Source organism: Nelusetta ayraudi, unplaced genomic scaffold, assembly GCF_046127955.1.
Source record: "Nelusetta ayraudi isolate G7.1 ecotype Tasmania unplaced genomic scaffold, CSIRO-AGI_Nayr_v1 ptg000016l, whole genome shotgun sequence".
Taxonomy (NCBI): Eukaryota; Metazoa; Chordata; class Actinopteri; order Tetraodontiformes; family Monacanthidae; genus Nelusetta; species Nelusetta ayraudi.
Genome location: NW_027466066.1, coordinates 6,679,950 through 6,706,119, shown reverse-complemented (window position 1 = coordinate 6,706,119; position 26,170 = coordinate 6,679,950). Strand labels below are relative to the sequence as shown.

The window sequence follows — 26,170 nt, the reverse complement described above, 5'->3', positions numbered from 1 at the left end:
AGTTGGGCGGCGTTAGAAGATCGATCCACCTGAAACTCGGTCTGGTCATTTCTTCTTTGTTTTTTTGTTTTTTGCGGGGTTATTTGTTTTTTTTTTAGGGGCCTTCGCAGGGCAGAGCGGTTGCTTCTTGATTTCATCACAGCTGCAAGGACGGCAATTGGTTCCGGAATCAAGATGCAGCTCTCAGAATCTCTACTGAAGGATGGCAGGACGGATTAGCCAGACGTCAAGACTCCAAATCTCCCGCGACACGTGTGCCCCCATTTTATTAGACACAGACATTTAGGCGGGAACCTTCAGCCCCTTTAAAAGCTAAACAGCTCAATAGTTTATGGCTGCAAGGTTTCTGTTAAGTTCAGCGAGAGAGGGGGTGGGGCTGTGGGGGGGGTCACACGACACACACACACACACACACACACACACGAGTCAGTTGTTCATAGAGACGATGGACGTGGGTGGGGGGAGACACTCGGAGTCTCAGGAAGACGACGGACGCTGTTTTGGATGTTGGTGAACGTGCGGCGCATCTGCTGCGTGGGAGGGAAGGTGTCCACTGCCGCTTCTTAGGTAGTTTTTTTTCTCTCAGATTGAATCTTAATTTTGTTTAGGAGGCTTTTAGTTTGTGTCCGCATGGTTTAATTGTAGGAATTTCAGTGGCGGCAAACAAAAGGACCTGCGCCGTGTTGAAACTTTAGGGCTCTCGATTCCAAAGACCATTATCAGCACACGACTTGGCAAGTTTCTTGTTTATAAAATATTTTTCTTCACGTTTTTTTTTCAAACCCGAGTTTGATGGTTTCTCGCTGTAATTACGCTCTGCTTCCAGCTGTGTGAAGCAAAATGAAACAACGATCACGCAAGCTCAAATTAAAGCCCCATAAAGTTCCCGCTGATCCAGAAAAAAAATAACTTTTCAAACTGCAACTGAATCACAAGTGTGAGATTGGAAATCATGCTCGACTGTGTCCTGTTATTGTTGTTGCAGCCATTTGCCCCCCCGCTCCAGGTTTTTTTTTTTTTTGTGCGGTTGCTGTTTAGACTTCGCCTTTTCACCCTGAACTTCTCTTCATTATTCTCTCAGATGGAAAATCTTGCCTTTTCCAATTCAGTAGGCCCTGTGAATAATGGGATTAGTCCTCCACGGTTTTGCAAGGCTTTTGTGACGTTCTTCACCTGCTTGCCCACAGATAACGCTCAAGCGTGCCCTCGCCAGGTAGTTTGGCAAATAAACGGCTTATTGTCAGATGTTAGATATAAAAAATAAAAAAAATAAAAAAAATAAGTGATGCTTTGGGATTTTTGCTGTCCTCACCTCGACCTCATAGTGAAAGCATACACTAAAGACAAATCTGGATGTGTCTGGTTTTATTTCACCGCCGTCAGTCGGCGTCACGCTCATTTCTCTGGGAACTGTGCCTTTCTCAGCGCCCCTTTCTGATGCAACCACTGAAATACCTTTTTTTTTTTTTTCCTGCAAAGGTCTTCTCTGTCTTTCTTCAGCTCAATTCTATTTTATTTTTCATTCTGGAAGTTTTTTTTGAGAGGAAAATGTGGTAGCAGTGCCGGGAACCACGCTCAGTTGAGCTATCGCTAACGCTAAAGCTATAAGCAGTGACCATCGGACTGCTGTCCGTGTCCAGACATTGACCTGAGGTTGCCAGAATCTGCCGGGACAAATGTCTCCTTTCAACATGTTGTTCTTTTAACAGTTGTAGAGGAAAAAAAAACAAACAATCATAGATTTTCTCCCTGTGACCGTCTTCAGCGTTCCTTACCGTCTTGTTTTCTCCATCCTGCGTTGTTCCCGGCTTCTTCTTTGGTTATTTGTCTGTGCAGTTTTATGCCGGTGAATTAGCCTGATAAAGACAAATTTCAATGAGTAGAATTTCAGTTTTATGAAAACATGTATTTAAAATGTTCAGTTTTAGCCCCACTGACGTATTTAATCAATTTCTTCTGGCATCACATGGATGCAGGGGTTTGCCAGATCAGCACAAGTTATTTTTATCGTGACAGAAAATCATCTCCATTGATTGACAACTTTCACATCATTCTTCACTTTTCTTGCAGCCTTGCTTTTGCTGTACGACGTCACCAGCAAAACATCCTTTGACAACATTCAGGTAGGCTGCTTTCTGTGTCCATTATTGTCTCTTAATGTCATCTTTACTCTTATTATTATTGTATGCTGCTCCTTACCCACCAACCCGTCCTGCTGTGGCCCGGAGGGACGTTTGGTTTTAACCTTATGAGAGGCTTTGCGGCTGCCACTTCCTATCTTACTTAGCCTCTCCTCCTCCCATCGACTCGTGCATCCGCTACATTAAAGGAGATGTACATCGCAGGCAAATGCGGACGGCCACAAGCAGTAACTCACGCTAATGAACACTAATGGCGATGAATAGCATCCCCCCCCCCTTTTCTTCTTCTTCCGCCTCTTCCTCCTCCTCCTCCTCATCCCTCAGACAAGCTGTCTGTGAGGGACATGTAGATAAGCATCGTATTAATATCATGCACAGACTGTCAGTCAGCTGAGAGAAATTAATTTCGCTCATCAAAGAGAAGGGCCGCAATCCAAACTTTTTTTTTTCCAAACTTTGGCATCTGAGGGATCTGGTTTAGTGATTTGAAGCGGATGAACTTGAAAAGGAAAGAGTTTTCTTTATGCCTAATAATGACTGATGATGATGATGGATTCTATTTCTAGCGCTCAGCCTTCTCCGGAGAGCGTTACAGCTACTCAGGTGCGCTGTAAACAAGTTTGCACACCCAACGAGGTATTTGGCAGCTGCGACTTTAGAGGCGGACGATACAGGAGCCATTTAGCAGCGTGATGAATGTCTGCCTGCCAGGCGGCGCCCGCTTTAGGGAGTCCATTTAGGTCGCAGCTGCAAACCATCTATCTCCGTTACTTCAGTATTAAGCAGCCTGGTTTCTTGGTGCCGTTATTATTCAGGACTATTTGCGTTGAAGCAGACAGTTAACCTAGCTTAACTGTCACCCTTGACAGTTCCACCAAAGCGATGACTAATTGAGTTGCTGAATGTGTCATTTCTAAAGACACAGTGCTGACTCCGACACCTAGCACAATAGACAGAGTTGGTGTCTACAGTGTTGAGCACAGAATCAGTCTGAACATGTTGTGTCGACAACGTTATAGTTTTGGTTTCCTCAGTTTGACCGTTTCTTATCCAGTTTATTCCACTTTTGCTTAAATCATTTCTTTTTAACGTTGTCAACTTTGTACTGGCCCACTCAAAAGTTTTTTGATAGAATACATCTCTAGGAAGCATTACACATTATCAGTGATGATTTCTGCCTCCGCCGCTGGTGGTCGATTACGCAGCCCGTCTATGTTCACAGAAGGCAAAAATAAAAACTTAATAGTAATGATAATCTCTTGCATTTACATTTTTTGGACAAGAAACACTGCAATAAAGATTAATAGCCTAGAATAAAAAGTAGTTCTCTTCAAATGAAAAAAAACTTGCTGTTGCTCATCTTCTCAGTCGGCTGCCCACACTGATCTGTGAGTTTCCAGCCGGGGGTGCAGCCAAAGCCCCATGATTCTTCTCCGTCCTTGTTGTACCGACAGAACCGTCTTCCTCTGTGTGCAGCCTTCACTCTCCCCGTCTCCTCCCCCGTCTGCGCCCCCACCCCCCTGGCGCCTGATCTGCCTCCAAATGAAGTGGCCTCCCGCCTGCCACGGAGCCGTTAGTCAAATGTCGCGCCGCGGCTGCAACCGGATGGCCTTGAGACAAACTGTCAGAAAATAATGAAGTGGGATTCAGAAACTCACCGAGGACTGGCCAACAACCACTCTGGACTTTTAGTAATCATCAATTATCACTGCACAGCCTTTAATTTGTCCCCTGCTACCCAGGCCATTCACACACACCAAAAATGTGAACTGCTTTCTTCAACCCATTGTATTTATTTTTTTTTTAACAAAAACAAAATAGAAACAAATATAACGAATACAACAATTTAGACATGGTGCAGAAAGCCTAATAAATTCTTAAACAGAGAGGGCGCCACTGGAGCGCAGTTCTCGGCATAAACCAAAGAAACAGCTGAAAGATAAAAAAAATTAAAAAATGTAAAAAAAGAAATACTGCAGATTTCATGACCAGTTTGAAAGGGCGGCAACACTGAAGCGTTCATATTCTTTAGGATAATCCAATTAATTTAAATCCAAATGTTCCATATGATGCAAAATTCGGTTTGGCAACAATAACAATCCCTAGCAGTCCATCCATTTATCCTCTCCTTCCTTCGTTTACTTCCTCCACTAGTCAGAAAGCTTTGAACAACGATCCTTTGTGATGTCATTAGATGGTCAAGGCGTTACATTACAAAACAAGGGGAAGGTTGTAAAGAACAGATCAAATGCGGTATTTTCTGGAGCTCTGCTTCTTTTTTTCAAAGTTCTTTCTATGCGGTTCTGCTGCACTAGAGTCTAGAGTGAAAAATACAGATCTGAAAAATGTAATAAATTTGGTCGTTTAAAAAACAAAGCTCGTCGCGGCACTGCTGCCCTCTACTCCACCACTGAAGATCCTCCTCACCGAAAAAATGGCTAAAATAAAAAACAACAAAACACTCAAAATCCTGCTACAAAAGAAACTTTTTAAATTCTCTCTTAGCTTTTATCTCTAACCGCCATGGAAAAGACAACCATGCGGAGGCGACACTATTTTTGTGTCGAGTGTGACGTCGGCTTGTTATCACAGTCACGGAGTCCTTTTATCATGCAGACAGAAGGACCCCGCAGCTCAGTTTGAAGCTGGAGAGACTGTGAAAGTGGATTTGAGTTATGCTCAGACAAAGACGTGAACAACCTCTTCAAAGAAGAGTTGGTTGGGGACGTCAGCGCCGGGATGAAGTGGCAGCCAGGCATCAACTGGAATCGGCTCCCTTTTCTAAAGCAACGCCTTCATGTGTGTGAAATTAGCCAGGAGCAGCCCTCTGTGTTCAGCAAGAGCACGGCTGCCGTGGATGAGCGTGAGTTATTGTTTCTGCCGATAAGCAGCCGCAGGGAGAGATGTGTCGGAATGATGCGGTCCCATGTTTAAAAAAAAAAAATCTAGTGAAAATATAAATCCGCATGAGTCATGAAAGGAAATGCAGCCGGGGGTAGGAGGTGTTGAAAAATGCAACATTCAGTAGTTTCAAAAACAACTTTGCTGCTGACTGAAAGAGAAAACCAGGGTCAATACATTGTAAAAAAATAATCTATAAACTATGATTGTATGTTCAAATTATGTTGCCATGCTAAACTGTTGGTGATTGGACAACGTTCTGTCCATCGAATTCAGGTGGACCTATTAGAATTGTTGCAGCATAACGCCAGCAACGCCATGGTTAGCTAAACTTTCCTGCCAACACTAGTCAGGAGGAGTAGAAACGAAAACCGCTAAAAGTTGTTTTTTCGTAGCTCGTAGCATTTCAGACCAACGGAAGACGCTGTCTGTTGGCGGACGTCCAAGACTTACTGGACAAACTCTCCATTAAATATAAATACAAAAAATAATATAGCTGCAAGAGACTTTGCATTTTTATCAAAATATGCACCGAGCAAGCGATGAGCTGCGTCTGGCGCGTCAGCTGAGCGCAGCACACAGCAGAGCGGCGCTGAAACTTTTGATGCCTGCTGCCTACGACGCCTTTGTTGTAGCAGGATCCAAGCTGTGCAGAACGTGTGTGTGGTTGTGTGTGTTGTCGGGTTTTTTTTGTATGCGAGTGTGAATGTGAGCTGGCTAATAAGCCCGCAGCATGTCAAGACTTTGGCGCTGGATCTAAAATGCTGCTGCGCTCGTAAAAGGCAGGAGAAGAAACGCCGGATCAAAGTGTCTCTGCCGAGGTCGGCGCCCTCCCACACGATGTGACTTTATCAAAGTCCGCAAACTATATTTGACTGTCGGTGTTTTTTCCTCTCGTTCCGTCTCGTTTGCGCTTTTAGTTTTTTTTCATGCTTGCTTTTCTGCCCACAACGTCTCTGCGCGATAAGTCAACATGACTTGGACAAGAGTGTAAATCTTCACAGCAGGAATTCTTTTCAGACTTTTTCGAGGACCGGCGTAAAGTCGCGCTGATTGTCACCATGTTAAGAAAATGTCCGTGGTCTCAGACCCATTTATTGCAGTCGATTGAGACCTTTACAGGTTAATGACTCAAGCTGCTCCTACTGGATCCACAATCTGCAGGCACTTGACATTTATACCGTCCTCTCCCCTCATGGCATATTAAAAGCCCTGAATTATTGATACTGCATCTTTTTATTCCTAATCCAAAAGGAAAAGAAATCTTTTGGTAGCTTTGACAGCCTGCCACACGCCAGTAGGGTTCCTGAACTGACCGAACTCTCCTCCCGACGAGCGCAAACAACGTTAATAACTAATCAGATGGAGCGCCAACATGGCTGATGGAGAAACAAATTTAAGTGTTTGGGTGGCGTTTGGCGTTCGGGTGCTATAAAATTCTAACAGCATCAGAAGCTTGGCAGTCAGCACAAATAACCATCTTCCTTTGGCAACATGTGAATCGGTTTCTTCGGGACAAACTGAAATTGTTTTAACAACAAGGAGAAGGAGACCAGAATGTCCAGACTCCGCTTAAAGCTGCTGAATTTCAATTTGGCCGTCTGCGTGACCGTTGCACCTTCGTGATAAAACAGAGAAATGAGTGAAGATTTTAAAAAAATAAAAACACCAAAGCAATCCTTCCCACAGCTCAAAATCACCTCCAGATGTTATTAGGTCTGTGTTTTGTTCTATCCATCCAGTGTGGAGGTGCTGGACTCCTCGCAGAGCTTCTGCAAAGCACCCAAACTGTTGTTCCTCTTGGCAAACTGACCAGCAGTGGCTTTGCCTCAACGCTGTAGCCAGGATTGTTTTTTATCGAGCAACATTTTCAACATAATGGCTCAAAATCATTCTTAATTCATACCAGCTGTGTTTTTTGGGGAAAGGGCTAACTTTTGAGATTGCAATGCCGCAGTGGAGTGCAGAGTGCAAACTGGCAACACTGAGGTCGCGCTAACTAATGAATGAAGTCACTGATCTTCCACTGAAGTGACTTTTGAGGCTGTTTTGTTTTGTTTGCTTTGTGTTTGTGCAAGACCAAGGCAGCAGGTTCAAACTCAAGTCTCTATTAATAGTTCAAAAACACCAAAAACTACTAACCTCTTGCTGACCTTAGCTAACTAGCTGACTAGCAGAGTTAGCTGACTAGCGTCCAACAAACGATCGACTGCCAACACCGCTGATCTCACGGGAGAAAAGTGAAGCTGCAGCGTCCGAGTCTCATGTCTTCTGATGTCGACACGCTTGACGGCTGCGGCTTTTTCCCGTGGCTCCAGACATCTGACAGCTCAGCGTGTTAGCGGCCGCATTCAACATAAAAAGCCTTTTCCCTCCCCGTGACGCCGCACCAATCGGCCGACAAAGCTCCCGTTTTCTGCTTGTCGTCGTTTTTTTTTGTTTTTTTTTTACCAAGTTTGACTTTTTGATGCGGCTTTAATTAGATATTTAGTCGGAGGCAAACATATGCGTGCCCTGTTTCTACAAGCCAGGAGCCTGACAGGGCTGCTCTTTTCTTTTCTCTCTTCTCGTGTGTCAGACAGTCTGACACGGCATCACTGCATTTTTGGCTCGGCTTCCTCGCGCAGCCGAAACCTCCTCTCAGGGGGAGAAGGCCTAGTTTTTCTCCTCTGGGTTGCCTGCGTCTGAATGCGGCGGCCGTTGTCGTAGCAAACTCCTCCTCGCTGATCAAAGCTCAGCGACGAGAGCGACTGGGGGGGGTGCCGAAAAGGCACAAATTATGATCCGGTTTCTGACTGGATCAGCAAAACACGAGCCCAATTTTTACTCTGCGGTTGTTATTATTTAAAACATTTTGTGGGGTGGGGCAAAATAACTTTCGTGCAACTTTTTGAATAGTTTGAAACTTTCTTCATTTCTATCCGTGGGGCCTTTTAAATCTTTAATTGCATCTTATTACACTGCCAGGTGCACCTTTTTTTGTTTTAGCTGAAGTATTTTAATTGTTGCCAAAGATTTGTGTTTATTTTAGTCCAGTATTTTTTCCCCTTCTGTGGCTTCTATTTTGTTTCCCCCGATTGGCCGATCAGCTGTGTTTGTTGACTAGTGAAGGAACATTTTAGTTTGAGCTTTTAAATCCATTTCTGAACCGCTGTCTCCGGACTATGTGAGCAAGGTCCTTGCTGGCTTCCCTCCACGTCACGGGTCGGACTCTGTATTTCTCCCTCAGCTCCGACGCAGAGGGGACAGACAGAGAGCGAGAAGAGATGCAAAGCAGCGTCAGAAATTCTCCCGCGAGGCTCATCCTGTGACATCTTGTCCCACAAATGTCACGTCGCCAGCGACATCAGCAGTCTGCCAAGGCTTCGGTCTGTCTGCCTGTCTGCCTGCCGCCTTCTTCCCTCTGATAGGGATCCTGACGCTCGTCTTCCTTTGTCTGCAGATCCGTCACATCAGCGTCTACTTTTGTTATCACCTCTGGCTCCTGCACCTGAGCAGACGGCTCGGGCGTCGGCATTGTTCTCTGACATAATGGCTCCCCGACTGCCAAAGTACCAGAGCCGACGGCAATTCATCTCAGGCCTGAACTTCGGAGCGAAGCTCCGCCATGATCATAGTTCCGGGCGAGCCACATAATGACTCGGCCCATTAAAGACTTGTTTGCCTGTACGTTTGATTGGCCGATGCCGTTGAGTTGACTTTGCTCGGGCGCGGAGCCGAGGAATTCACTCCTTGCCCTTTGCAGAGGTATTAGCCTTGAATAAAAGATGAACACAGCCAAGGCCAGCAGGAAGATTCAATTAGGCTGTTCGGGGGCCTGGTACACAGATGCCTGAAGCCCTGTCGTTTTAAATGGAAAGGTTAAAAAAAAAAAGGGAAAAAAGAAAAAGAATGAAAGAAAGAAAAAAAAAAGGGCCAAGCGTGTAATATTTGAAGAGATCAACTGAGGTGAAATGGAAGATAAAATAACACACATACATGTTTAACTCACTAAAAATATGGAAATAGTGCCTATATTTTTCTAAACTATGATCTCTTAACTTTTGATGCTACTCAACGTTGCTCACTGGGCCTTTAGATTCATATTAGCATTTATCTTTAAGGAGAAGCACTTGTGCAGAAGCAGTTTTCTCCTCCTCCTTGGCAGAACCTCACTAGCACTTAGCTGCATGAACGCTGGGCTGCCTGCGCCTGTTAATTATTAAACACAGCAACATAACTCAGTTTTACACATTTAGTGTTGGAGTAGCAACGACTGTGTTGACGGGGTGTCACGTCCTGAGGTTAGGATACAGAATGCCGAAGGCAGGCACGATTACATTTTTCAAAGCATTGATTTTAAAGAAAAGGGAAAACAAAAAACAAGACAATGAACGACGAGGACTCCTTGGCACTGATATCGTATGGCTTGAATACAAACTGAACTAACGACCCAAATCAGGTGCAGGTGTGCAAATTCAGGCTGACGAGACTCATTAAGTGCAGGTGTGCCAGTGCATGGCCGGCAGACAGGACGCAGGTGAAACTAATCAACACAGGAAAGAAGCAGGGGGAGGGGCCAACACAAGGAAATACAAGTATGGAAAGCAAAACCCTTGACACACACAAAAAAGTACCACTTATTACCATTTAACTTTAGATGGCAAAGATCGAACCTGCACCAATATATAGTACTTCTAGGAGTAGAAGTTGCCTCATATTCTGAAGGATGGAATAGTCAGCAATTCATTGCAGAGGAACACAGACACACTCACGCCAACAGACAATCTAGGGTGGATAGCAAGTTCCGTCATAATTAGAATGGAGGAACCAGAACTCCGGGAAAAACTCCACACAGAAATTCCCCAGGTCCGGGAAAAGAACCCATTTATTTTTGCTGTGATGCAATCGTGTTAACCCCTGCACAGAAGTTTAAAAACACACAGACGGAGCAAGACCGTGGACCCGCTGGAAACAGTGGGACATAGTGAATTATGCACGAAGCCAAGTAATTACCCACATGCGAAATGATTCCCGGTAACATTTTTGCCCCTTCAGCAGCGCCCTAAGGAGCCAAAAACCTGATTCAGTCTTTTCCACCTTCTCCCCAGAATAGCAGAGGACTTTTCTCTCTAAATGCTTCTCTGAATTGTTCCTCTGCTGCCCGCAGGTGGAGTTCAGCGGCTGATTTATTACCCAGACAAACCTCCTGGACCTCATTAAATCTGAAACGAGTCAAAATGAGAAGTGTGATTCAGCACTTATTTTTCTACTTAAGGGGCGAAGGTTAAAAGGTAGAGGGCCAAGGTCAGGCATGAGAAGACGCTGAAACGGCAGTTGGTCAAATGTTAAACCGCTAACTGTGCTGCAAGGCTACGTCAGCATTGCGGATTTGAAATTAAAGGTCCCATGTTATAACCATTATCATGTCTCCATTTTTTTTTTATCCCAGATTCCATTTCTGATCATCCAAAAAAAAACTACACTTAGAGGGGGAAAGATGCTGTTTTAACGATCTGCAATACCCACTAAAGGATTTGTTGGATCTTCCACACATTTGGAGGCGACAGTGATTGTGAGGCCACACAGTGTAGCTAAAAGCACTCCAACACAGAGTAGTGAGACGGAGAGAGTGACCGATCGCATGTCTGCAGTATGAACGGGCCGGCAGTCGGGTGAAACACTGTTCTTTTATTCATATCCCTCGCCGTGTTTAGGCATGATCACACAACACGTATAGCGTGAGGGTGTGGAGGCTCCCTGAGGCTGGAGGACCGCCAGCCGCCAGGAAGGGTTTTAAAAACGGTGAAAAAAATAATAATCTGCAGTGTTAAAGTCATAATATATTTTGTCTGCATTTATTTTTTTCTCTTTCCCTTTCATTTTTCGTCTCTATTACAAATTGCCAACACTCTGGTCATTAAATCTTGATGTCGCAGCAGTGACAGATTGCTGGGTTTGCTCTCAGGAATCAGGTGTCATTATCCAAACTCTATTTACTGCAGCAAGTGCCATCAGTTAAATGTGGACTTCATGGCTGCAGGGAAATCTGCAGCAAACCCGTTGCACTCTGGGTTTAAACATGCATGAGTCACACAGGGAAAATGAATGAGCTGGTGATTTGGCTCCTGCTTTCAGATCTTATAGATCTTACAACTTCAGAAAGAAAAAAAATGGCACTTTGGAGCTGGGTTCCGGCTATGAAATAAATATTTGACGCGTTTATTAAATATTTGAGCGGAGATCCTCCAGCTTTACCTTCCACCATGTGACCCGAGCAGCACCCTTCATCATAACCACATCTACACACACACACAGTGTGTGACCCAGCCGGGCTGCAGTGTCAACACTCCGCCTACCTCATCTCCCGTTATTTAGCGTGACCTCTGGCTGGAGGTGATCGTTGCCAGCCTCTGCAAACACTCTGCGGCCATCTCCACTTTTAAACTGCACAGGGAGGGACAGAGGCGCAGCTGAAGGAAAAGAGGCGGCTTGATCAGGCCGGAATCCAATCAGAGCTAATTCAGCATTGATACAATTCAGCTTTGTGCCGAGACGAAGGGCCATTATTTCAGCAGGTGTCAGTGTTGATTAGAGGCTCGATATTGGATGGAGGAGGCGACGGAGCTCCTGCAGCTGCGTGGCGCTCTGTCTCCCCCCTGTGTTCAAAGAAGAGATAGCACACAAACCGGGTTAATAATGATTAATGTGAACGAGCCTTTCTTCCGTCTGTCTCTGTCTGTCTGTCTGTCTGTCTGTAAGCTGGAACGTTGAAGTCCTTAGCTTAATGCTGATTGGTCATGGAGCCTTATGTGATATAAATTTTTAAAGTTTATTGTCAATGCTTTCTCCAAGCTCGACAAAATGTATGCGCGGGAGCTGAAATCTGAGCACTTGCGCAGTCGTCGTCCCCCCCCCCGCCCCACGTTTGTCCTTGAGACAGCGTCCACATTTTTTTTCAGTGATCATATTCATCTTCTAAATGTCTCAGTGGTTTGAATGCTCCTCCTCTTTTAATAATATTAGATGTAATATGTGCGGCTTCGTCCTTGCCCTCCTCCAGGCAAAGTTTTCTTTTTCTTGATGGTATTCTACATCAGTAAAGTGCCTTTTCATTCTCATTACCAGGCGTGGCTGACTGAGATCCACGAGTACGCTCAAGAGGACGTGGTGCTCATGCTTCTCGGCAACAAGGCAAGGCATTGTGGGAAATGTTTCAGCAGACGTGATGAATAGTGGGAGAAATAACAAATAATAAATAATAATAGATAGCTCTTCTAATACATGGTGCACTATGGTGAAATGAAAGGACCAAACTGAATACTGTATTATAATCCACATCCATTTGTATAGTGCTGTTTGGACACTCAAAGACGCTTTACATAGGAAGACGATATACAAACACACACACACACAAAATGACTGCAAGCTGCTTCATTTTGGAAGATCTACAACTTGTCAGGCTCTTTTCAGGAGCTACAACATACATGTTGTAACATCTCAAGCGGCAAATTTGCAAATATTAGCATTACACTTTTTTTTCTTTTTTTTCTTTTTTTTTTTACATTTTTCTCCAACTGCCGCTGACAGCCGTCCCTCTAAAACAGAGAACAGATGTCTCCGCCTTGAAGCTTTGGCTAGTTCCATCGCACCCACGCTTCATACCGGCCCTGAATTAGCACCTTCAGAGCCAATTTGACTCATTAGCTCCCATCAGACCAGAACACCAGGAAGAGGCTTGTGTGTAAACTGTGGACAGATAAGCGCATACACACTTCCGTGGTGGAATTGATAATTGCTCCTGCCGATGTGTCTTTATTTTTATTTTATTTTTTTATTTAAGGTTTAGTTGTTTGTTTGTGTCTGCCTTTCTCCCTAGGCCGATGCCACTCATGGCAGGGTGGTGAAGAGGGAAGACGGTGAGAGGCTTGCTAAGGTGAATCAATTAAAAATGGCATGTGCATACTACCTTTAATACACTCCATCTCAAACAAGCTGCAAAATTCTCTTTTGCAGATTGTTGCTGAAATTGATGCTTCTTTGCTGTTGTTTGGTTTTTGCGAGACGAGACCTATAAAAGGACGGCCTTATTTGAAGGCCTCGTCTTTGTTCGGCCGTCCATATTGTTGCCGCAAGTTTTTTCTTTGTTGCACTGACTTGAAAAGAAATGATAATTCCATTCATTAAAAATGAAGTTATAAAGCGGTTACCCAATCTGAGTTGTTTGTTTCCTGGTCCAGAAACATCAAAGTGAATCGTCACACACCGACACGCATCTATAAAGGTTGAGCCGTGAGAGGCCCGAAATACAATCAGTGAAACCGGCACTGCCTCCTTTTATTGCTCTCCTTGACTGTTGGCTCACTGCTTAACAGGCAATTTCCTCCAGATCTGGAGGCAATAAAGTGCCACTAAGTTACTTAAGGCCCAACCCACTGGAGGAGAGGAGAAAAATCACTCATCATCACCGCGGGCTGGGACAAACCTCCTCTGCTGAGGATAAGGATGGAGACACATCCATCACCTCTGAACCAGATCTTTCAGTGCAACCAAGAAGTTTCACAGAGCTCCGCCGTGCTCCTCAGTTTCTCAGCACTATTTCACAGGCTGTCAGAGATTCAGCAAGCTGTCAGGATTGTGCTTCGAGTGAAAGGAGCTGACAGTCTCCGTCTCTGACTTGTGCAGGAGTTCGGAGTTCCCTTCATGGAGACCAGCGCCCGATCGGGCCTCAACGTAGAGCTGGCGTTTACCGCCGTGGCCAAGTGAGTGTTTATTTCCACCTGAATTCCAGCTTGCTTTACGTGACGTGTGAATGAGCCAATCACTATCCTGACTACTTTGTCTCAGAGAGCTGAAGCACCGCTCCATGAAGGACCCCGGTGACACGTTCAAGCTCCAGGAGTACGTCAACAAGGAGATGAAGAGCACAAGCTGCTGCGGGTCTTAAAGCCTGTGCAGCTCACTCTGTATGTGTGTGTGTGTGTGTGTGTGTGTGTGTGTCCTTCATGCTTTGCAGAGTTGAGGAGCTCCAGTGAGGTAGAAACAGTCCCATCTCCCCCACCTCCGTCCAAACACAATCCATCTGTCTCGTCCAGTTTTCCTGCCTTCAACCTGTGTACAACTTTATGATATTTTGCCAAATCCAACCCATTAATTTGCAGAAAGAGCTTTGTCTTGTATAGTTGTCTTTTTTTTTTGTCTGTCCTCATGGTTGTCAACTTATCGTCTGCTTGATGTTTCCTCATAGGTCCCATGTCATGCTCATACCCCCAGTGGAGCAGCACTTGGTAGTTAATCTAGAAAACTACACCTCTCCAGCAAACAGTATATTTAGCCCTCTGTTTGCAGCCTCCTTCAAAAGTATCAAGTTTAACGTCTCACTATAACTGATGCTGCTTATGTTGTTGGAGCTTGTGTATGGTCACACGTAAACCAACAAAACACAGTGGTCTGTGAGGCAGTTTCAGAAGCCGGCCGGGACAAACTCCTGCAACAGTGGTGACATCATGAAGGGCTGATTTCCACTCATTAGGTCTCTCTCTAAAAATGAGGGTCATACAAGGGAAGTAAAGTGTGTAAGTTCACTGACAGACTAGATGTTAGCGTGTGAAAGCATTGTTAAACTTACTTTTGTATATTGTGGGACCTTTAAGCTATCCGTCGTGTCCTCTGTCCACAGTTTATACAGTATTGTTATATCTCAGCAGTTCAGACGGCTGTTTGCGGACAGTTCAGCTCACCAGCATAAACTCAAAAAGAACTCAAAGCATTTCCATAATTCAGCTTTGGATATTAGGGAACATGTTGTTCCCATCGCCACAATAATGTAAATAGATGTTGCTACCATGTAAACAAAGACTTTGGGCATAGAACAGCATCATTACTGTTGCTGTAACATAGTTAAAGCAGGTTTTTACATGACAGTGCATGCGGTCACACAGTACCTGAAAACCATTGGGATTTTGTTTTAGATTTTTGTTGTTGGGGGTTTTTTTTTGCTCTAATGCAACAGTCTTCTGGATGATGTGGGGGTTTTTTTTCACTGTTATTTGGAACATAAAATAATTAAAATAATAAATAATTATTAAATATAACCTGAAAGTGTGACCAAAAAATGCTGTACTTTTTCTCTGCAAAAAATTAAACTTGGTCCGAAGATGTAAGAGGGCAGCTTAGATGGTCAATAACAATGTTTTCCTGAAGCCGTCAGTATGTCACTGAGTTCATCTGTCGTATACTCAACACTGGTTGCTTCCTTGTGCAATATAAGTAGAATGTTGACTTCTTTATTCTTTTTTTGTTTTGTTCTGGGTTTTGGCATCCATTTTCATTCTTGTAAATATAAAGTAAAATGTGGTATTTGGTGCCAAACACTGTCCAGTAGTTTCATTATTATTATTATCTCTGTATTTAACCTGAGCTTCAATGGCAAAGAAAATCTCTTTTTATATGACTGTTGCTTTCACGATAGATGACATATATAAACTTCTTTGTGCAATATTTAACTTGAACCTTGACCGTCGGCCTGACTTTTGCTTCCGTTATTCTGCAAATGTCCAACTTTTTTATTTATAGAAGATCAATACTGAATAAAAAAAAACAAACAAACAAGGAAATGGTGAGATGTGTGGTATTTTATTAGTGAACGTGTTTCAGAAGAACTTTTGATAAATTCGGGGGGATGGGGCAGAAGTCCACGAGGAGACGGGTTGTGTCTCCCTCTGGTGGATAAATGATCTTACTACATTGAGATACATTTTACAGGACCCATAGCTTTGGTTCGGATTCTGGGCTTCGACTCCGGAATATATGGTCATTAACTTGGAAGGGCTGAACCTCGTGTGTTTTAGCATGTTCTGAAACAAGGACGGACCTTTCTCATTTCTAGGAAGTTCATCAGCTTCTACAAACGCACATTGTTCAAAAACATAAGTGTATAAGTAAAGAATCACATAAGGCAAACTCATGTAGGATAAATAACATTCATATGCTTTAAAACAAGTTGAATACCGAACGTATTTGGCATCTTAGTTTACGCAACATACAGTTTTTAAAAAAAAAATAAATAAGAATTAAATATTATTCCCGTGGAAACAGATGCGAGTGTGTGTCTCTGCAAGAGTTTTGCGTCACATTGGGCGCATGACTGGCCAGAAGACTCATAGTTGAGACGTGCGGTTAATTCACTTTTGTTAATGACAGACGTACAGTTATCCACATGATAGTTTGTTTTTTTTCTGACTACAAACAGAGACAACCAAGTATTTGACAACAATGCTGCACAAAGTTTTGATTCTGACATCCAAACACACGCACACTACTTGGTTGAGGGAGACTCCGATGACACGATACATGAGTTACATGCATGAGTCCTGGTGGAAAGCAAGGTTTTTTTTCTTTTTTGAAGGCTCCTACTGTATACTTGGGTCTCTCTCTCGTTGCAGCTCATCCCTTGTTCTTCGATCGGCACTGGCAGCTCCTCAAAAACGCTCAGAGGTTCACGGTTTGCGCTTGAAATATGCCTCCACTGCAGGGAGAATTGCAAAAAAAAACATATTCAGACCCCAGGTGAATAAAGAGGAGAACCTGAACGCTCTCGACTCACCTGCGTACTCCTGAGGCTGCATGGGTCGGTCGATGACGCTCTGCAACGCGGCAATCCAGTCTTTCTGGTCCTCTTCGGTCTCGCAAGCAAACAGGAACTTCCTGTCCGGCGTCCCTATGGTGATCCCGAACGGCCAGTGGTGGCCCTGGACGTTCTGGGGAAGGCCCGGCAGCACGGTGTAGCTGTTCTCTTTGCACCCGAGGAACACCTCGCCCCGTGCGTAGGCATCCTGGAGCGGGACCAGAGGGGAGACACAGGTTCTGTCACTCTGGACGGCACAGGTTTCATCTTCATGAAGGAGAATCATATTTTGGGGTTTGGAGGCCCCGCGAGCTTCAGTACCAGAGGATCTTTGAAGTACATGAGCCTCCTGTCGTCCATCGTGAACCATCTTTTCTTGAAGCCCTCCGTGTGCTAGAGCAGGGGACGGACACGCCCACCGTGTCATTAGAGTAAAAGCAGGAAGAGTTTACTTCTGCAAATGCTGCAGACAGATGCGTTACCTTTGGGCCGGTCTTCTCCATGTAGCCCTCCTTGGTGTAGTTCCTGGTTAGTTTGGGCAACAGCTAAACAGAGAACACACGGCATCAGTCTGTGCACATATGCTGACGCAGCTGTGAGTCGAAACTCTCAGCTGTGAAAAGGTACAAGGGGAAGTATCAGCTTGAGATTTTTTTTTTTCCTGATTTTTTTTTTCAGCATAAGCATCACACATGTCAGAGGGTGTCAAAATACATCTTGATCAGCTAGTAAACAGTCTGGTTGCAGCAGTGAATCATGAAATCCGGCCCACTGATATACTCTCATTGATGCGAGTTTTAAGCAACTCCGCTTTGCAGTTACACAAATCAAACAAGCAGTGAATGAGGTGAAGACCCCCAGAAGGCCAGCAAGCCTGCTCTTTGTTCTCAGGATTGAAGCAGGTGAACAGGAAGCCTGTAATGATTTTTGTGGGATTTGTGGGCCCCCAGGCCTCCCAGGAAGAGGAGGAGGTGGAGGAGGGCCCCTAGATACCACACTGCCAATATGGGGGCGCGCCCATTTTCCCAGTGGCCACTCGCGGTACTGCAGAAATAATAAAATCGCACGCGCCCAAAAAAACATTTTTCCCACAGACGGCAATACAACCCTAACCCAACTTCATTGAAATGAATGGAATGAATGAATTTGCTTTCAATTAGGCCAAATACACAATACAGCAGTGACACCTCTCCCAACTCAGTGATGTGTAGCAGATGTATACATCACATATACAGAGTGTTTCTGACTGACTAAAAACGTATGGTCTTTTATAGAGATCTCTAAAGTTAGAGACCTAGAGAGACTATAGACCTCACCTGCAAAGAAGAATTAAGACCTGAGAAGTGAAAACCATTATAGTGAGAGACCTCTGAATGGAAACCACAAAAGCACGCTGAGATGTTCTCAGCTCTCCTTTCGCGACTGCTAAACGTGCACTTGTGTGTTTGCATTGGTGTATGCGTGTGGGTGATTGAGTGAGTGAGTGCATATGCTCACTTCAGAAGTGGGGGCTCCAGGAAACGCCACCTGCAGGTAGTGAAACCTGGCCCCCCTGATGGCGTTGAACCAGTCCACCGTTTCCTAAGAGGAGAAAAACGTCGGAGCACTCGGTATTTTTGAAAATCCCACTCAAATTGCATTGTGAAAAAAAGAATCAGAGGAGTTCTGAGACGAGACCAGGAGAGCCTTGTAATGTCGAAGATGTTCCACTAGAGGGGGGCAAAGTGCCCATTGGAATCAGAGAAGGGAGGGGCGCCACACCTTTCCATCTTCGTGATAGATGAATATGTTCCTGGTGCTGTTGTCCTTCAAGTAGGTGATCTGCAGGCCGTGGGCGGTGCCGATTTTCGACGGCTGGAAGGTGGCGTTCAAGGAGTTTATCTTCATTATGGCTTTGGGCTCTCTGGCCTGGAGAGAAAACATTTGGAAGGCATTACAGAGGGGCGGAAGATCAAATGAAGAGCGAAAAAAATGAATTAGAAAGAGACGGAAAGTTTTTTTTTACGTCATGCTTGTTGAAGTACTTCAACACTCCTTCCCGCTCTGAGAGGATGAACTTTCGGCTGAGGTACTGTCCGTTGTCCCGCCCCCGTTTCCACAGAAATCCCTCTCGGTAGCCTGTCGGGAGGGAGGGAATCCACACGGGTCCAACATGACAAATGATGGAGGAAAGCGGGCAAAAGTAATTGAAATCCGGCACCAGACTGAAGCAAGCAGACGTCCAACGTGTGCAGCAACAGCAGTCTGAAGTGCTAACACAACACCTCTGATTTTACGACCTGTCAATAATTTATGAGAACTTTTCTGGTCTACATGTTCAGAGTAATTTGTTTCCTCTTCAGCTGTGGGCCCTCAGCGGCTTCCCTGCCAGTGGCAGCAGACAGGAAACGGTGCTGCCTGAGGAAAAGCGCCTTGTCATTCACGATTTGATCGTTACCCGGCCGACACGCTGCTGGCACAGACACGCACACACTCAGATGGACGATTTGAATTTAGCGGCATTTGGCAGCAGAAAGGGAAACTTGACATAAAGTGCTTTAATTATGTCAGTATGGGGCTTCTCAAACTCTCACAAGCTTCTCTCTGATGTGAAGTCTGGAGGAGGATTTGAAGACACGCACATCAACAACTGGTGCAACATTTGAACATTGGTCACATACCTTTGGTCAACGTTCAACGGCAGTGAAAACAAAACTGCACTTCCAGTCAGAAGTTTGGACACACCTTCTCATGCAATTGTTTTTTTTTTTTTTTATTCTTTACTCCTTTCTACATTGTAGATACATACAGAAGACATCAAATATATGAGCAATATATATGAAATTATGTTGCAAAGAAAACATAGTTAAATAACTTCAAATGTTTTATATGAAGGGTGGCTATTTTAAAGGAATTAATTAGTTATGTCACACTTTTCGTTTACTACATAATACCATATATGTTTTGTTCATTCATTGTTTTGATCCCTTAAGTGAGAATCTATGTAAATAGTTGTTAAACTGAAAGAAAAACCACTGCATGAGAAGGTCTGTCCAAACTTCTGACTGGTAGCACACATGGCTTCTCTTTTTCTGTGCTTCCAGGAATTCAAGGGTTTTATTTTTAAATGTTGGGTCCACTTCTCCTCGTCTGGATTTCAGTTTTTACAGTCTTGATGGGAGTCATCGAACGCTTGAGTGGGTTTATGACCCGCTTCCTGTGCCGCGACAGACACAAGAGAGACACTGCCGCTGAAACGGAAGTGCCTCCGTCGGAAGCTGAGACGTAATGTGATTAAAAAAGGAAGAGGCCAGACGACAGTGTCTCAGTTTCCAATTTGCGCTGATCACTCGGGAATAAATCTGAGGCTGAAGGTTTGGAAAGGCCGCTCTACTGACGCCGCCCGCCGTCCCTTCTGGCTGCCGCGCAGCGAACAACATCTACATGTGGACCACAGACGGCAGCTCGCTCGATCAATTATTCATGAGTCAGAAATTCTGCTCCCACACTGAGAGGGCTGGAGGGTTGGACTGTCCCTAGTAGCAGGGCAGAGGAGGGAGGAGGACTCAGAATCCGCTCTGGCCTGCTGGTCCCAGAACATGTGTCTGGGCCACAAACATGCATCTTTCTTCAGCTCAGGCTCAGAATCAATATTGTATAGAACGGCGGGAAACAACAGAAGCCATTCTTCCCCTGCAGGCGCAGACGCACAGCCGCATGCTGCCGAACCTCTGCACACAACACAAGAGGCCATTGACAGAGGAGAGCAGCGGCACCAAGGGCTTGACAGTCATGAGATCCCCACAATAGCGCTTTTTCTCGGCTACCTTCAAGACCGACCGCAGACCCGCGGGTTGGGAAAGTTTCACACGCACAAAAAAAAGAAAGAGGTGCTGCTTTGAAAATAACTTATGACATGTAGACTGTGAATAGCCTCTTTCCTCATAAAGACCAAATCTGTTTGGGAGTTTTTATTCTGTCAGGTTAAAACGTTCTTCTCTCAAAACGACTTCCTGCTTCGGACCGCAACAGGATGATCCATGAAGTCTGGCAGTCACACGCTTCCATCTCGATAAATAGACAGTGAGGGCATTTAACTTGAGCAAAGACTTTTCCTCAGTTAAACAGGGTCTATGGCATAAGGTTTCGCCACCAGATGTTACAGTTTTGCGGTGCATGTACAGCAAAGCATGCCGGCTACCCGTAGGTCCTCAACTGAACCCATCAGGACGAAAAGAAAGCACATAAGAGATGTAACGTGGCCAATGAGAGCCAAAGGATGTCCGTCCTGGTGCTTCTGCTGTTAATTACAAAGCTACAGCTCTAGCAGGCTTATCATGTCATTAGCACTGAGTGGTGAAGAAAAAGAAAAAAGGGTTGAAAACCGCTGCTCTGTATGACAGTAGCCAAACATGGTAAATTCTGCATTTAGGGCACATGAACCATCATACAACGCAGACACACCGTGAACCACAGCACACAACAGAACATATTCTAATAGAAGCACATCAATACCAAAAAGACACAACGGTGATCTTGGCGTGTTAGACAGGCGAGCGTATTTGCAGCAAGATGGCCGGACTCAAATAAAGCTTAGAAAAAAGTAACGTCTCAAACAAAAAATGTTGAAAATAATCACTTCAGGTTTTTCATCCGCCGAACCATCGCTTTTAGTTTCCTTTCTAATCTCTCCTGGATCTCATCGGCTGTTGGCCCCAGACGACCCGAGAATGATAAATAGATTATTTTCCCTGGCCGGCGCTCATCTGCTGCTGAATAGAAAGTGCTGTGTGAGACGCGGACAATCAGTTGTTTTTTTTTCTGGAAGAGGAAGTAGAAAAGACAAGAGTGACCCACTTGTGCACCAACGACCACTATATGTATTTCTTACCGGCAGAGTAGGGCTCCTGCTTGTCCACGGACAAAAACTCGTTCCTCTCGTACTTGGCCCGGATCCACTGTTCCCGCAGGAGCCTGCACGTGGAAAATTCGGTGTTTACTTACTGCATGCTTGCTTTAATCACTGGGACGCACACACAAATCTCACTTGGCTCATCAGCCCATTTATTACACGTGTTTTTCTCTGCGTTCGCGCCGACGTTCATTGCGCCACTTGGCCTTCGCAAAGGCAAAATGCGGCGCGCGCAACCCAAAAGGAAAATGCCTTTGCACACGTGTGGCACGCAATTGACATTTCATCAGGATTTCGTCAGTTGTCGGCCAAACGGCCGTTCCCCAGAGAAGCCCGAGCCTCTTCACACTCGGTGGTTTCGCTGTCTTTTGTGCACTCGCCGGCACCCTTGCGGGTCCAGTCTAAACTTGACTGCGGCGTGTTTTATAATCACTGAAAAGCTAAGTAGAAGGCCTCAAACTGAACTGCTGCTTCCTGTTTTAAAACCGCAGGAAGTTGCCATTCTTATCAGAGGGACGGTTTGGGCTTTTTTTGTTGTTTTTTTTTTCACATGACAACCCAGTTAGACTAAAAGCACTTGTCGCCCTCCAGTTGACAAGGACGCCTGTCTTCGGATCGTGATGACCGCTCTTTGAACTTTCACGATCCTGGGGGGGTCGGGGGGATAAAAGTGACGACGCACATGTGCGTCGGTCATGTGCCTGTATCGAATCTGTAAAGCAAAGAAGCGTCAATGGGGCGATGGCGTATATTCCTGGAGCAGGTGACACTTACGTGCAGTCGGCGTGCGTGGGACAGTAGTAGAAGGCCGGAACTATCTGCTCATATTTGGCCCTGCTGGCGTTGTTCCCCACAGAATCCATGAACTGTACGAGGGAGGAAGTGTTTTGTTAGAAATACAAGCGTTGGCGCGCCGGCTTGGCCCTTGTAGGCGAGCGCGGGACTTTTTCTCTGTCACACACACACACACACACACACACACACACACACACACACACACACACACACACACACGAGAGAGACGCACGCACGCTGACATAATAAGGCCCCTGCAGCCCGGCCTCTGTGCAGTCGACACCTTGCCCAGAGGGACTTGCTGTTGCTTCTTCCTCTACTTCTTCTTCTTTTGCTTCTCAGGCCCTTGAAATAGCACAGAAACTACAGATGATAGAAAAATAAAGGTAAACGCGTAGGTAGAAGAAAAAAAAGAGGGCGGGGGGACTACTTTTGGGGAATGAAATATCATGAAAAGCGCACGCATGGAACAGCTGAACCTGAAAGAACCAGATCCTCTTTCTTGATATTTCCACTGCTGTGTTGTTCAGTGTTCATCTTTTTTTAAGGCCAGAGAGTCTCGGGGTTCAGCACAACCAGCCTCACAAACACACACACACACCCACACAAAGGCGGCGGTTGTGTCCGCCAGCTGCTGGCTCATGCCTTTCAGGCTGTGCTGAATTGAGACGGATGACTCGTCTTATTCTCCAGAAGGCCGGGATGCAGGGGAGGCGAGGCAGGGATGGACTGCAGCTCCCAGAGGACCTCTTACCCACCCCCCCTCCCTCCTCCCACCGGCACACAGACATTACTGTAATCGATAGCTTATCTGTGTTTGCCGTTTTCTGTAAACAAAAAAAAATCCCCCCCACAGAAAACCCATTAAGGACCCGAGTGCTCACCTCCACCTCCGAGGAGCTCCAGGGATCCAGCAGGATGGATTTCACCTTGCTGATGTGAGCGATGTTCCTGTGCAGGCCCGAGCAGCTTTGACAGACAAACGTGCCCAGGGTGTAGGACGCCCACTCGGGATCTGTGAGGCAAAAAAAAAAAGAACAGGGGCAGACGCTGAGACGGTTCCATCGTGAGAGACGCTGCTCTGGGGAAATCACAACGCCGAACGTTGTCTCATGATCCCTCGGTACGGGGACGCCCACAAGTCGTCATAGGAATATAAAAGGAAATGAGGTAAAATATCTATTTGCAGTTCCAAAGGCAGAATGTCTGACACAGGAGGCCTCTCGGGACCGAACAACAGGCTCCAACGCTCCTGCAGGACCACGGCCGAGGTTCCAAAATGATGGAAATTTGACTTTCCTAATAGGTTCTAGTCCTGCTGCTGTGGCTCAGTTGGTAGAGCGGGCCAGGAATTGGTGATCGAAGGGTTGGCGGTTGTACAGCCGCATGTGTTGTGAGGCATATGAATATATAAACGTTGCAAAAGTCAGAGTTTGGTATTTTTGCTGAAAACTGCAACCTCTTAGAGGACGCAATGCAGTGGAAGCGACTGGCAGCAAGGTTGATGTGCTCTAACAACGCTTATGCCACAAAATGCAACAGGTCACCGCAACTAACCTCCAACACCTCGACTGCTATAGAACACAAGGCAACGAAAAAACATGCGTAACATGTCATCGTCTTGGGTTTTAATGTGTTCAGTTGCTCATTCTGTGAAGTTAAAGGCCTGATTGGATTTTGTTTTCCTGAATGTAAATTAAACCGTTTACCCTCAAGTCAGCATGGCAGGTAACAAGATGAGCAAGTGTGTGAGTGGTTAAACCCACACGTACGACGAGACTCCACACACACACGCACACGCACACACACACACACACACACACACACACACACACACACACACACACACACACACACAAAAAAAAAAAAAATCTCACTTTTATGAGGCCCATCCACACACAAGGTGTGATGAGTGCTACCAGAGTGGTTTGTAGTTTGTATGCAGCCGGGCCAGAGACTCGGGGGGGGGGGGGGGGGGGGTCTGTGTCGAAACGCCTCGGTCTCTCTCAACCACGGCGGCTCAAAGAACTGTGCGAACGTGCAAAGTGAGAAACACTGTGACACGACTTCCTGGACCATGATAGAAGAGCCCGCACGCTTTGTGAGACAGTGCATCTAGGCACGCGAGACAAGAGGTTGGCGGGTCACTGGAAACTCCCATTGGCCTTGTGTGTACTTCACTTGCATACTCATCCCCCAGAATAACATTAATTAAAACACCTTACCTTTGAATATAAAATGAGATGATTTCTAAGAGTATTAACATGTTCAGTTTTTTCACACTGCGATGTGCTTTTGCATATTCCCGAGTCACATTTCTGTGAAATGTACAAGATTGTGGAATTAATTTCGCAACTCATTGATCCAACGCAATGAATGAGCATTTAATGTGACCTGTAGGTTCAGCAATAATGAGTGATGATTACGCAGCTTTATTTATTACATAATAATGTGACTCTCTCCCTTTCTGGCTTTGGCAAAACCACACCTGTCTACTGTTTGGATACAGCCAGACAAGGTACCAAAAAAAAAAAAAAAAAAGAGCTCTGTGGCGTTAACTGCTCTATTTTATAAATAAATAAAAAATATATATATATATTTTATTATATATATTTTTTCATAATTAATTAAAATAAATTGAATAAATAAATAAATAAAAGAAGTGCATCTTCTCATTGGACTCACAGACACGGACGACTTTGTAAATCGCGGAAGAGACTCGAACTCACCCTCCATGTACTTTGCAATGAGCTACTGAAAGTTGACATTACACTGAATATAGTGTGTGACACTCCCTTACCTGGTGCTCCGCAGTCGGCACAGACTCCATTGCCCGGTTTGTCCAAGAGCTGCTTCAGGCGCTGCCGGTTCTTCTCCTGCTCCGAACTCATCCTCCTGCTCAGTGATGCCGCCGGTTCCGACAGTTCGGACTGCTGCTGCTGCTGCTCCGGCTCTCTCTTTTCTCTTTCACGCACCGAAAGTGACACGGTGACACATTTAAAGTGGACGCCCACCCGAGCGGAGAAGCTATAATTGAGGCGGCTGTTATTTCAGGGAGCCGGTGGCGACCGAGTACGGGCTCATGGCCACTGCCGTGATATCTCCCAGAACAACTGCGTCGTATTTAAACTCATGCAGATCTGAGAGAGCAAAGAAAGTGGCTCGCTGTCCGGAGACTTGGTTTTGGAAGTGCGACCCCAGGCGGTCGGGTTTGGAAAGGCATTTCAGCGAACTCTTCCTGTTGCAGCGTAGTGAAGTTGGTTTTATCTCAGGGTGTGGACAACCACTTCGCGTTTTGTTTCAGTTTGGGATTACACTGGAGAGAAAAAAAAAAAAGATTTCATCTATTACATGATTTTCTGTATTGCACTCCGCTCTTTAATCACACAAGCCCTATAGCTCATAGCTAGCTCATCCGTCTTTTTTTTCTTTTTTTTTTGTACTAACTTAAACTCATATGCACATTTATGTACATTGATAGTTTGCATTTTATCATAATCTTACAAGGTGTTTTTCATGTGGCTGAAACCTCGACCAGAGTCCTATTTCGTATTGTTAAACGTGCATTTGACAATAAAGATCCTTTGACCTCGACAAGCTAGGAAAGCTATAAGAAACCCTACAATGGTAGCGTGAATACATTTCTTACATATTCTTTTACAAATTTTATGCGTTCATACTGTTATACTGTATGGTAACTGTCATACTGTTGCCATAACTGTTAGCATCCTTTTCCTTATAATTTTCATGTAATTATACTTTTCTTTTTGTGTGTTGAAATTTCTGTTTGAATTTTTTAAAAGTCCCAGTGTTACATGGAAGCTGCTGAAAGAATTT

General features: G+C 45.1%; 2 protein-coding genes across 2 annotated transcripts in view; one reads left to right on the top strand and one right to left on the bottom strand.

Annotated features, from left to right (window-relative positions):
- Nucleotides 1-14,287, top strand: part of LOC142886973 (ras-related protein Rab-26-like) — a 30,683-nt gene extending 16,396 nt beyond the window's left edge. The window contains exons 5-9 of the mRNA XM_076024270.1: nucleotides 2,071-2,123; nucleotides 12,150-12,215; nucleotides 12,901-12,957; nucleotides 13,707-13,783; nucleotides 13,869-14,287. Coding sequence (XP_075880385.1) covers nucleotides 2,071-2,123; nucleotides 12,150-12,215; nucleotides 12,901-12,957; nucleotides 13,707-13,783; nucleotides 13,869-13,968 — 353 coding nt within the window. The 3' untranslated portion in view covers nucleotides 13,969-14,287. The remainder of the gene's footprint in view (nucleotides 1-2,070; nucleotides 2,124-12,149; nucleotides 12,216-12,900; nucleotides 12,958-13,706; nucleotides 13,784-13,868) is intronic.
- Nucleotides 14,288-15,637: 1,350 nt separating this feature from the next.
- LOC142886972 (arf-GAP with dual PH domain-containing protein 1-like) lies at nucleotides 15,638-25,513 on the bottom strand. The gene is made up of 11 exons (XM_076024269.1): nucleotides 25,134-25,513; nucleotides 23,218-23,348; nucleotides 22,313-22,404; nucleotides 21,518-21,600; nucleotides 18,653-18,765; nucleotides 18,409-18,555; nucleotides 18,145-18,228; nucleotides 17,130-17,192; nucleotides 16,969-17,040; nucleotides 16,627-16,855; nucleotides 15,638-16,548 (listed from the first exon to the last, which is right to left on the bottom strand). The coding sequence occupies exons 1-11, from the start codon at nucleotides 25,222-25,224 to the stop codon at nucleotides 16,520-16,522; spliced, it is 1,134 nt and encodes a 377-aa protein (XP_075880384.1). The 5' UTR covers nucleotides 25,225-25,513; the 3' UTR covers nucleotides 15,638-16,519.
- Between the last annotated feature and the right edge of the window lie 657 nt (nucleotides 25,514-26,170).

What these genes read in the sequence shown, in the direction of transcription:
- LOC142886972 (XM_076024269.1), bottom strand. Translation starts at nt 25,224, where the DNA reads ATGAGTTCGGAGCAGGAGAAGAACCGGCAGCGCCTGAAGCAGCTCTTG. An exon ending in AGTACTTCAACAAGCATGAC is followed by an intron (nt 18,556 to 18,652) that starts GTAAAAAAAAAC and finishes TTTTCTCTCCAG; the next exon opens with GCCAGAGAGCCCAAAGCCAT. An exon ending in CTGGAGCCCCCACTTCTGAA is followed by an intron (nt 17,193 to 18,144) that starts GTGAGCATATGC and finishes TTCTCTGTTTAG; the next exon opens with CTGTTGCCCAAACTAACCAG.